This window comes from Mixophyes fleayi, chromosome 3 (assembly GCF_038048845.1).
Source record: "Mixophyes fleayi isolate aMixFle1 chromosome 3, aMixFle1.hap1, whole genome shotgun sequence".
Taxonomy (NCBI): domain Eukaryota; kingdom Metazoa; phylum Chordata; class Amphibia; order Anura; family Limnodynastidae; genus Mixophyes; species Mixophyes fleayi.
Genome location: NC_134404.1, coordinates 80,681,512 through 80,693,865, shown reverse-complemented (window position 1 = coordinate 80,693,865; position 12,354 = coordinate 80,681,512). Strand labels below are relative to the sequence as shown.

Here is a 12,354-nt window from a genome sequence, read left to right as displayed (position 1 = left end):
ATGACAACTATCACTAGACTGTGGAAATTAGAGAAATTGTATAGTTACACAATGGGAACTGTAGTTAGAAACCAAATAACAAGGCAATATACTGGTCAACTTCAGGTAATAGTTCAGTGCCTGCGGAAAGTAATTACCCATCAGGAACTAGCAAAACACAGCAAGCAAGCAGCAGAGTACTATGGACTCTGTGTACTAACATACAAAGAGCCGTAGTGCTTTGTTTTTGGAGGAGAGGCAGCGCCATATGTAAAAGTTGCATACAACAAAGCTCTGCTCAAAAGATGAAGCACAGCTGACCTCTGTGGTGGAAGATTTTGGCACACAGAGGAAGGGAGATTGGAGCACAGACCTCATGGTAATGATTAATATCAATACCATGTGTGGGTGCCCCAACTCTGCCCAGACAACTCCTCGGAACATGCTGACAGCCCCGCAAACAGCCAAGTGGCGTAAAATGGAGAGAAAAAAGTGCATATCTGCCACTCTTTGATTAGAATCTGTCTTTGTATGTAGACCCCTTTAATTGGAAAATGAGCAGCCAGGAAGGTCCTATTAAGCAGACAGCGAAGTATGGATTCATGTGTAATGTCATCATGTGCCACATAAGCCTATACATACTTACAGGCAGCTGGGAGAAAGAGGGATACACCCAATGTGGATAGAAAATAGGATGAGCTGGTCATAAATAGTCACTTAGTCCTCCAATCTTTTCTCCTGGGTGAGATTCTCCAGCCATTTCTGGAGCCATCTCTATGGATCTTCATAGCATATGCACACACAAGGCTCACACTTTTTTTATTTATACAAGAGTACATACTGCTCAACCTGGCACATTCACTTCACATTTCACTTTAGAAATACCCTGATAAAAGGGACATGCTTTGATAAATCTCTTGACTATTGAATAAATGCAGATACATAGCAACTTTCTCTGTAATCTCAAAATGGCTGCTTCTCGTGGACTGAATTGTATTCACACAAAATGGTGGGTATGAAGCGCAATTCTCTCTGCTCAGAAGCTTTATTTCTCTTGTAGTCCCACAACTTCTGACAGCAGTAACAATATGTTAGATTAGCAAATATCTATATCACTTGAAGGAGGTCAAACTCATTCTCTCAAGCCTAACCACCCTCTCTCCCTAATCTCTATTGCCCTTTCTCGATCTAGGACTAACAAAAGGGCATAACACAAATCCACATATTCAGGACTCCCCACACTATCCCTAATCACTTCACTCTAAGGTGTATATTTACTAAGCTGCGGGTTTGAAAAAGTGGGGATGTTGCCTATAGCAACCAATCAGATTCTAGCTTTCATTTATTTAGTACTTTCTACAAAATGACAGCTAGAATTTGATTAGTTGTTATAGGCAACATCCCCGCTTTTTCAAACCCGCAGCTTAGTAAATCTAGCCCTAAGAGTAGTATCTCAGTTCACCAGCAAATAAGTAATACCACCTGTTGTAATTACTTGGCATTCCTCCAATCCAAAGCTCCTTGTCTGAACTTTTCTTCAATGGCAGCTGTTTTTCACTCCCAGATGGCAGCTTCATGCTCTTATTTTCTTATCACCTCACGGTGTGTCTCTCTCAGTGCTTTTCTGCTATCTCTCTCTGCATCAGCACTGTTTTCTTTCCTCTCACAAACATGGTATCCTCCGCACTCAGCTCCTCTGCCACCATACACTTATCTCTGGGATTTTTCCTGTTTTGGTGCCTTTCTCTCCCATTGAATAGGCATATACACTGGACTGGCTTAACTCCTCCTCCCCACCATCAGTAGAGATGTCGTTTTTCTCTTATCCTGCAGTCATTGCATAGCTGCACCAGCATCACTGAAAAAATGGAGACAGCAAAGTAACACACAAATGTTAGTTAGCAAACTACTGAGGCAGCCACTGCATCTACAGGGACAACATTTACAGAAATGACAACTGCAGAGACCACAGCTACAGAAACAAAGTTTATATAGACAGCAAATGCAGAGACCATAGTTAAAGAGAAAATGGTTACAGAGACAGCAACTTCAGAGACTACCACTACAGAAACTATAATTACAGAGACAACAATTACAGAGAACAACAGGAGTTTTATCAATAATCAACATGTCCAAATTAGCTAAGTGTTAATGTTTACAGGGCACATTACTCACAACACCTTTTTTAAGTAGAGATGCTCAGGCTCGGTTCCCTGAGAACCGAACCCACCCGAACTTAGCAGATCCGAGTACCGAGCCGGCTCGGTACTTTCGCGTGTCCTCGGAATTGAAAAAGAGGCAAAACGTCATCATTATGTTGTCGGATCTCGCAAGTTTTGGATTCTATAAGTACCGTCCTCCACGGCGATACAGCGCCATTTCACAGAGAGACACAGAAGGGGTAACACGGTTCTTGGCAGTCTCTAGTGCAGTTGGGCAGCGTCATAGCTAGAAAAGAAAGAGGAGGGGTAGCAGTGTTCTTCAAAGTCTCCAGTGACATTCTACTGAGTTATAACTCACACAGAAACAGGAGAGCTCCATTGCTAATTGTCATTGATGAAATATAAATAATAGGGATGTCAGTCTTGTTCTAATTCTGCAGTCACATTGTACTCTGTTATCTAGCTAACACACCAACAGGACAGCTCCATTGCTAATTGTCAGTGCTGAAATAGAAATAATAGGGCTGGCAGTCTTGTTCTAAATCTGCAGTCACGTTGTACTGTGTTATCTAGCTAACACACCAACAGGACAGCTCCATTGCTAATTGTCATTGCTGAAATAGAAATAATAGGGCTGGCAGTCTTGTTCTAAATCTGCAGTCACATTTTACTGTGTTATCAGAATGGATTCACAGCAGTACTAATATTATTGTTATTATTATTATTATTACCATTTATTTATATAGCACCATTAATTCCGCAGCGCTATACAGAGAGCTCACTCACATCAGTCCCTGCCCCATTGGGGCTTACAGTCTAAATTACCTAACACACACACAGACAGACACACACACAGAATAGGGTCAATTTGTTAGCAGCCAATTAACCTACCAGTATGGTTTTGGAGTGTGGGAGGAAAACGGAGCACCCAGAGGAAACCCACACAAACACGGGGAGAACATACAAACTGCTCACAGATAAGGCCATGGTCGGGAATTGAACTCATGACACCAGTGCTGTAAGGCAGAAGTGCTAACCACTTAGCAGTACACAGAATACCAGGAGCACCAAGCAGCTGCTGGCACCAGTTGTGACGATAGTAATCCCTCTACGTCATCTGCTATAGTCTATGTTAAAGTGCATATTGTTTGCAAGTCAGTGAAACAAAAAATGTAAACAAACACCTTTTACCTTGGTAAAGAAAAAAACCTGTAATCCAGGAAAAGTTATCTGCAGAAAAAATAAAATTGCCAACATGCCATTCTACACACGCAGTGGCAAGGAAAGAATGAGGTCTTCGCCTTTCTCTATGAGTGCTAGTTCTGCAACTGTCACTGAGGCATCTTCTTGTAAGGTCAGTCATGACCAATCAAAACCTTGTCATTCGAACTCCAAAAGTTGTGTCCAAATACTTTTACATGCAAAAGCTGAGCTGAAAGAAAACAGTAAGGCATTAGAGGAAAATGTATGTTCAGATTCAGAAATGACACAAATCCCTGAGGAGAGTCTATCCACGAGTGCTATGTGTAAGCCTGACCTGTCTGATAGTATACCCATAAAGAAGGCCCCTTTCTGCATTTCTACAGATGTGTGCATGAGCAGCCCAAGTATAGCCAGTGATACACAAATTGAGGATGCCACTTTGGAATTGCAACAGGATGAGAGGAATATATGTGTAGCTGATGAGGGTGCAAATGAGGATGTTGATGAGGATGATGTTGCTTGTGTAAGTCTTGCACCAGTGGAAGCAGTTCTTGCCTGTGATAAGAAAAAGGCCATTGTCATGCCTGGGCATAAGACAAAAAAATCCACCTCTTATGTGTGGGATTATTTCTACCCAAGTCCTGATAACAGTTGTCTAGCCATTTGTAGTGTTTGTAAAGCCACAGTCAGTAGAGGTAGGGACCTTAACCATCTAGGAAAGTCATCCATGTTACGCCATTTGAAGTGAGTTCATGGCAAACTGTTGAAAATCGGAAACTTTTGCTTAAAAAATAACAACAAGAAGTCCAGCTTCAGCTAGGTCCCTTCTCTCACCAAGATCCTGACATCTGCAATCTACATCCACAACACCTTCCTCATCAATATCCTCAGTAGCGATCGGCGTTAGCCCTGCATCCAAGTTGCTAAGGCTAGATTGTCCTGCCTCTAACTGAAGGAAGAGGTGGTGATAAAATGAAATTCCACCCTGTATATGCTTCTGAGGAAGGCGGAACAGCGAAAAGCCATCCAAGCTTACTCCACAAGCCATGACATTGGGAAAGGAGGGGGGATGTATTTTACTCAAGTGCAGTGGAGAATACTTTCCGTATTGTGCAAGGTGTTGAAAGCATTCAAAGTAGTCACCTGTGAAGTGAGCTCAGTCACTGCTATCTTGAGTCAAGTGATACCATTAATTAGACTTTTGGAAAAGCTGCTTGAGAAACTGAAGGAGGAGATTAAACAAAGCAATTACGCTAAGTATGTCGGACTTGTGGATCAAGTACTTTAATCGCTTCGCCAGGATCTTAGAGTTATCAAAATCGAATCACTACATTTTGGTGACTGTACTTGAACCTAAGAGCTATGTCTTCTCTTTGTTTCCAACTGACCCAGATCTCAAGAGATGCAAGGAGCTCCTGGTGAGCAAGATAACAGCTCAAGTGTTACGTGACAAGACGGCGTCTCCTCCTTCAGTTTCTCACTCAACTGCTGCTAGGAAAAACTTAGCTTTCCCAAAAGACCCAGGGATGATGCATATGACTCTGCACAACATTTTGACATCTGGTCTGGTCTAAAAGAATTGACAAAAAAAGTGACACCTCTGCCGTAACTCTACCTAATCCTACTATCAACATCCAAAGGTTGGTGGAGGATTATTTTAACGACAGCATAGAAACAGACACATCAATCCCTTTACATACTGGGAGGAATAAAAGGGAATTTGGAGACCCATGTACTAACTCACTTTGTACTGCCTAAGCTGTCCACCCTCCAGTGTGTACTCAGAAAGAGTTTTTAGCACAGCCGGGATCCTTGTCAGCGATTGGCGTAGGAGGCTACTTCCTCAAAATGTGGAAAAGATGATGCTCATAAAAATGAACTTCAATTTCCACGAGGAAGGCCTTTCCCGCCAATTACATGAAAATACAGAGATATCTGTAATGGTGGATTCCATCGATGATGAATTAATAATGTGTGAGGATGATGAGGGTGAGGATAAGGCTGAGGATGATGACAACAACATCTTGCCACAGTAGAGTTAATTAACAGCAATGTTACCTTAGGTGTTTTAAGCCCATTGTTAGCTTGTTTTGTGGGGACCCAAACAAACCAAGCACATCTGCAACAAAAGTGGCACGCCTTGTCGCTGAAGTGCTTGGTTTGTTAAAGTGGGCATGTCCTTTTTTATATACTGTTGTGTGCTTTCGAAAAATCAAAGACACCCATTGATGATGCAGAGGACACAGCACAACATTTTGACATCTGGGGTTAAATGTATCAAGGTCCGATTTTTTCAGCGTTTTAAAATTGCGGCAAATCGCCAAGTTGCCAGATGTATTAAACTGCGATTTTTACTCTGATCTTAAAAATTACTGGTCATCTCTGGCGATTTGCTGCAATGTCAAACACTCCCATGTTTAGCTAACTCTCCTGTGTTTCCTAGCTGCGAGATTAGTAAACACATCACTGTTACACTGTCTGCCTATAGAGCCAGAGGTCCAGCAGCTGTCAAAAGTTTAAAACTAGATAAAAAAATAAATTAAAAAGCGCCCGAACACTATTAACCTTAGTGCTGCCAGCCTACTGCTAGTTGCGTGAAAATCGGGGAAAAATTTACATGGGGTCCTCCCGATTTTCACGCAAGATCAGAATAAAAATCACAGTTTAATACATCTGGCAATCACCCGTGATTTGCCACGATTTTAAAATGCTGAAAAAATCGGACATTGATACATTTACCCCCTGGTCTTGTTTACTGTAAAAGAATTGACCAAAATTAGTGACACCTCTGATGTAACTCCACCTGATCCTACTGTCAACTATCAACCTCCAAAGAATGGTGGAGGATTATTTTAAAAAAATTTGAACGGTATAAAGACAACAGTTTTATTAACAAAGATCAATGTTGCTTGCAGAAGTAATGTAAGCATGGATGTCTAAATAGACATATATATGTATTACCTTCCACTTTGCTGCTGTTTCATCAGTTTTGCACAAAGTGTTTGTAATCTGCACTTTACGTCAAAGGTACCTAACTATATTATATTTGTTTGGGAATTGGGGCTGATTTGAAGCTCAGTGATGACCTTGCTTTTTTCTGTGAATTTTAATGGCTCTTTTTAGTGCATTGTCTGGAACAAGATCCAATATACTCATGTCAGAGTGATCACAGCCAAGTTTTGGACACCTGGCAGATTTACCCTTCTGAAGTTTGTTTTCAATCATCCTTTCAATTATTTGTCACTCGTACGTGTTACCACATACTTTCTTTTTCACTGGGTTCACCATCTTCAACCCACCGGGGCACCCTGGATTGGTCTTGGTCTGATAAATGCACGCATCTGGGGGAGGGGGGCAGTGCTCTTAGCCATGTATTAGCTGTAGGATTAACACAGTTATCCAAGGAACAGGTGGAGTGATCAAATGAACCATAACTGATTTCATGAGCTATTCTCAGTTTCACTGTACTGTACCGGCCATGTGCTCAGGGTGTCGGCGATCTCCTCATCTTCATCTTCCAAAGCTTAGTCTGCAGGGGCCGGTGACACACCCATTTGTTTTCTGAGGTCTCTTAGCTGTTCTTAAAACCGGACATATTTATCGTCCTGCCTCAGGGCCTCCTCTGTATTATTCTTCTGAAGCGCAGTGTATCTCTCGTGTACAAGCTCTCTTAAATCCGGGATCTCATCCGGTGGGCAATGTTTTTCCTTAAGTACTGTCTCCTCAACTGTGTCTATATATTGGTTTAAATCTCTGTTCAATGCAGCGTATTCCAACATGACAGATTCCATTCTGCCGACATGTTCTGTGTCACAGTCTGTCTGAAGCAGATCTAATGCCACTCCAGTTGTAATATCCTGAGTCTACATAAGTTGTGTGGCAATGTTTCCTATATGTGCTATGAACTGCCGTGTGTTTGTGTCGTTGCTCTGTCGCTTAGCATCCAGCCAGGTCGCTGCAGTCTTTGTCCGAAGGTGTATGAAAATACTATTGTGACCTGTGAGGTGGTCAAAATTGACTGCAAATGACTTGAAGTTAATGTTATTGAGGTTAATAATAATGTAGGAACAAAAAAATAGCAAAATTATGTGATTTCAGCATATTTTAGCAATTTTTCTAAAAAAACACATCCAAAACCAAACAACGAAGTTAATACAGATCAAAACCAAAACCAGAACACGGAGGTCAGTGAACATCTCTTTAAGTAACCCCTGGCCAGGGGAAAAACCTTAGTAACTCTCTTGCTTGTCACAGGAGTAGAGATCTGTGTTTCCTACTCACTCCTTCAGCAGATAGAGACTGTTAAAAGCAGCAGATTCTTGGACAAATAAAACGGCCCAAGGCCTAACTAACTTTAATTAAATTTATTTAGATGAGAGGATACAGATTCCTAAGAATATTATAGAAATTGCTATTGTTAATCGTGTGATAATTTTAGTAAATATTTATAAGACAGTTTATTGGAAATGCATGCTCATATGCTGAATCATTACACAAATTCACATTTGTGCTTAATGTAATATATAGTTGTGCATTTAATATACTTGATTAGATCATTTATTATTGTATCTTAACTTGTTAGCGTAACTTCTTTGATTTATCTATTTGTGCCGTCAATTATTTTATTTTGAATTTAATCCAATCAAATTTCCCTGTTCCTCCCGTGATTCCCACTTATAAAAGTTTTCCCTTTAAATGTGTCAACTCTTTTTTGGACTTGTCCTGATTAAGGTTCTCACCTCTCTCTACATTAAGGTTGGTGAGATCCTCTCCAGAAGATCATACACAGTTGCCATTTGCCAACACCCAACAAAGTATTAAACATTGTTGAAGAAAACTAACATTACATTTTCTCTAGAGTTTCCAGAGATTGTGCAGAAGACCCTTGTATGGAAACAAGGAATGAATGGAGGAACATTCTATGGTCCGCTGACCGAACATTTTGGTTTCAACACCAGAGCACGCCAAACATTGCATTATGCCATGAATACTACCCATGCTATAAATCATTGTGACAGGTGCAAAATGTTGTGGGAATGCTTCTCTCAAACTGGAAAACTTGCCATAATAGAAGGCAAAATGGAAAGAGGGAGATAAAGATAAATCTTGGAGGAAAACTTGCTGCAGCCTGAAAGACACACTAGGACTTGGGAAAAGATTTATATTCCGAAATGACCCAAAGCCACTGCAATGTGACCCAAGTCACAAAGTCACAAAAATATATGTCCTGGAGTGGCCCAGTAGAAGCTCAGTCCTCAATCCCATGGAAAATATGTGGAATCATTTGAAAATTGCTGTTTTGCTACTGTACCCATCCAACCTGATGGCTGTTGAGCAATATTGCAAAGAAGAATTTATGGAAATAGAATAACTTATACAAATCACAGCTGTAATTGTACTTTTAACATACATTTAAACAAGGGATAAATACTTATTTAATTAACTACTGTTTTTTATGAATCATAACCTTTTTTCAAGCATATTAATCCATGCTCATTTGAACTTACAATCTATATTTCCTATCACTGGCACACAAACATGCACAGACTAGCCCAATGTATCCAGACTGCAATTAACCTACCAGTATGTGCCTACGCCCTGGGAGGACAGTAGTGCACCTTAACATCTGGACAACATATACAAATTTGGTTTTAGCCTGTTTGACTGCTGATTGGTCCATTGTAAATTGTGTAATACAGAAGTCTAGCATTAGTATGTGGGGTGCACAATTACTACTTTACAGTGTTTTTATTCAATGTTGTCTAGGGCAGCACAAACTGTAAGTATCCAACAACAGAAATAGTTACCCAGATGCTCTCCCTTTTCTCAGAAAACAATGAAAGAGATCAGTCCCTCACAGTTTCCATACACAAGTTAATTATTTAAAAAGGTTATGGGCAGCAGGATAAGACTATGAATGTTGAAATTTTGGGCTGGAATTTCAGCATTAGTTTCAGAGAGGGAAAGGCAGATCAATGAAACTGCTCTGTCCTTTTAAGTAGAATATTAACAGATAACATTAGTTGTCATGGCAAAATTTGAGGTTGTTACATACGTAATCTAATTTATGGGGTTCCGTTGGCTGTAGTCATATAAATTGCCAGGTCAGTGTGAAATCAAAGCCAGGAGACCATCCTGCTAGCTGTCTAGCGACACTGCATCTCCCTAGGATTATTTTACACCGGATTCTATTATCTGACACACTCCAGGCTAGCCAGGAACTAATAACTGTGTTTTGTATTAGAACATTTATTTATTGCCAATATGTGCACTGGGAGCTGTGCAAAATGTTTGGGAATTGCCCTAATTCCTCTAGCTATCCTGTGTGTTCTGGCTAACACATTGCTGTTTTTCCCTGGAGGAAAGGTTGCCAACAACAATGGGCATATCTCGGATGAAGTGTGGTATTTTGGGGGAATTCTGGGTTCTGGAGTTCTGGTGAGTACGAGGATATGTAATCAATGTTTTTCTACTTTTGCTATAATATTTTATTTCCACTTTTTAAATGTCCTTATATTAAAAATGGAAATTATATTTTAATGTTATTATGAAACATTTGTTTCTTTGACATTTTTTTTTGCATTTCATCTGGATTTATCTTTCACTGTTCATATATCTTTAATCATGATTATTTAATTTGACATGACGTTAATTGAAATGATGTTTATAACATTCTGGCCTCCATAAAAAGAGATTATTATATATAAATTTGCTTTGGTACTGATTACAATAGTATTGTCAGATAAATTATTCCATCCCAATATATAGAAAGGCTCAATTGCTAACTGTATTTAACTGTAAAATATGCATTAATCCATATCACACTTACTTTTATCATCTAAATTACACAAGACAGATAAAACGTTAACTGCAAATTTTACATCTAAAATGTTATTAAGGATCTTATTTATTAAGGGGCAATAAGCCTGTGAAAGTGTGGGGTGGGATAACAGTGGGGGATAACATATATTATATCTATTGCTATAGCTTTATCTATAAAAGTTTTAGTTTTGTTTTAGGAAAGATTTTATTTTACTTTTTCTTTTTTTTGCACAAGTTGACAGCTGGCATAAGCATGTGCACAACAGAGACTGGCTCGGTGAAGCCATATGTAACTCTGTCCGCTCTGGGCTAGTATCGCCTGTGCAGGTGGATAATGCAGATCTGGCTTGGCTTTGTGTTTTGTATACATATGGTTGAAAAAATATAATTATTTATTACTGAAACAAACAGCCATAGACATTTTCACCTAAGAAAGGTAAATAATGATAAATTAACCCCTAAATGAGCCATAGGGGCTTCACTTTTTAATATATGGTAAATATTTGGCCCCATGGATTGGATGATAGCCTTTTTTTATCCTAACATGTTTCTTATTCAGCATAAAATGTTGCCATCATTAACCAAAAACAATAATTAGAAAATGATCTCCCAGTGTCTTTAAATTGCTGTGTAGTCTAATTGAGTCCAGTTGCAAACTTCCAAACCCCACACCATTGTGAGCAGACTAGTGTTGCATCACTGAGAGGACCTGAGATAAGCGTCCTAATATCTGCACTCTCAGCCAGTTATACAGGTCATTCTACCCAGTAGTAATGCCCTTTGTCTATATACATTAACCTACCCTACACATTTAAAGGGGTGACCTGAATAACCTTGAGTGGAAAATACTTACAAAACAGGTTTTAAGGATTAATCTTTCCAGAATAATTAATTTTCTTCATAGAACAAAATAGAAACAGGAGGTGTGGGTGAGAGACTTGATGGTTTCAAAGAAATATGAGCTGTCCATTTCATTTTTGCATTTTATTTATCTATTTCATCTATTCCTCTTCCACTGTCTGATTAATTTGCTATGAAACACTAACCCATACTTACCTTGTAGCCACAGGCCAGAGCTGACCGCGACTGATGAACATTTTAAACAGCTCAAGTAATCTGGCTAGAGATGGTTGAATGGATTTAGCTGACTCAGAAATTATGACAAATTTTGGAGATTGACAAGTCAGTCCAGAGTCACTGGAGAATCAGGCCAATTACTATTCACAGACCATAAAGAAGCCTCCATCAACAAATATCACACATCCAGTCTTATAATGGTATTTCAGTATTTGTTTCAGTGAGGGAAAGGATCAATGAAAGTATTCTGTCCTTTTAGTTGCCATAGCAAAATTTGAGGTTGTTACATACATAATCTAATTTATTGCACATTGCACCTCTTCAGATTGCACTGCCCTTCCACACATCTAGGTGCTCTTCTAGTTTACAGAGGTGTTTTACTAGAGCAGGGACTAGATGTGCACTTTAATGTTTGCAGGACAGACCGCCTAGGTGCATGGGTGTAAAAACAAGGGGGTTTTTTTTGCTCGACATCAAGTGCGTGTTCTAAATGTGTGAATTTATGAAATTCAGCAAACTGCCATAAAACGCCCCTTACGGGCAAAGAAAAAATCTATTAACACTGAACCCAAAAAAATGGATTGAATAATACAAATGTTTTTTGTTGAAAAGCCAGCACATTCTGTCTCTTGTCATGAGAACTTACAATATAGTCAACAAACCGCAGAATTGAGACAAGAGGGGCAATTTGACTGAGAGCACCAGGGTGAGTAATATAGGCGGGAGTAGGGTAGGATCTACAAATATGACAGTTCAGAGAGCGTTTAAAGATTTGAAGGCTGTCGGTGAGTCTGATCTGGTATGGTCGGAAATTGCATAAGTGGGTAGAGAGAGATGTCATTATCTGAGACTAAGTGCAGACCAGGAGCAATTCTAAGACGATGAGAGGGAGAGTATTTCTAAAGTTTGAGATATATGAAGTGGTAAGGGCTTTGTAAGTGAGGGTTAGTCAGGGCTATTACAAGCCAGGGGAGGGAGCCCTAGGTAACACTAGTACCCTATTTGGAGGCACCACGCCAAACTTGAAAGCAGTGCCCCCACCCATGCTGCTTCCTACCTTGGCAGGCGGAAGGTGGTGGTGGCATCATCGGCTTCTCAGACTGGGAGCGTG

General features: G+C 39.8%; 1 protein-coding gene across 1 annotated transcript in view; it reads left to right on the top strand.

Moving 5' to 3' along the window:
* Window positions 1-9,320: 9,320 nt before the first annotated feature.
* Window positions 9,321-12,354, top strand: part of LOC142143762 (transmembrane 4 L6 family member 4-like) — a 12,500-nt gene continuing 9,466 nt past the window's right edge. The window contains exon 1 of the mRNA XM_075201893.1: window positions 9,321-9,782. Coding sequence (XP_075057994.1) covers window positions 9,609-9,782 — 174 coding nt within the window. The 5' untranslated portion in view covers window positions 9,321-9,608. The remainder of the gene's footprint in view (window positions 9,783-12,354) is intronic.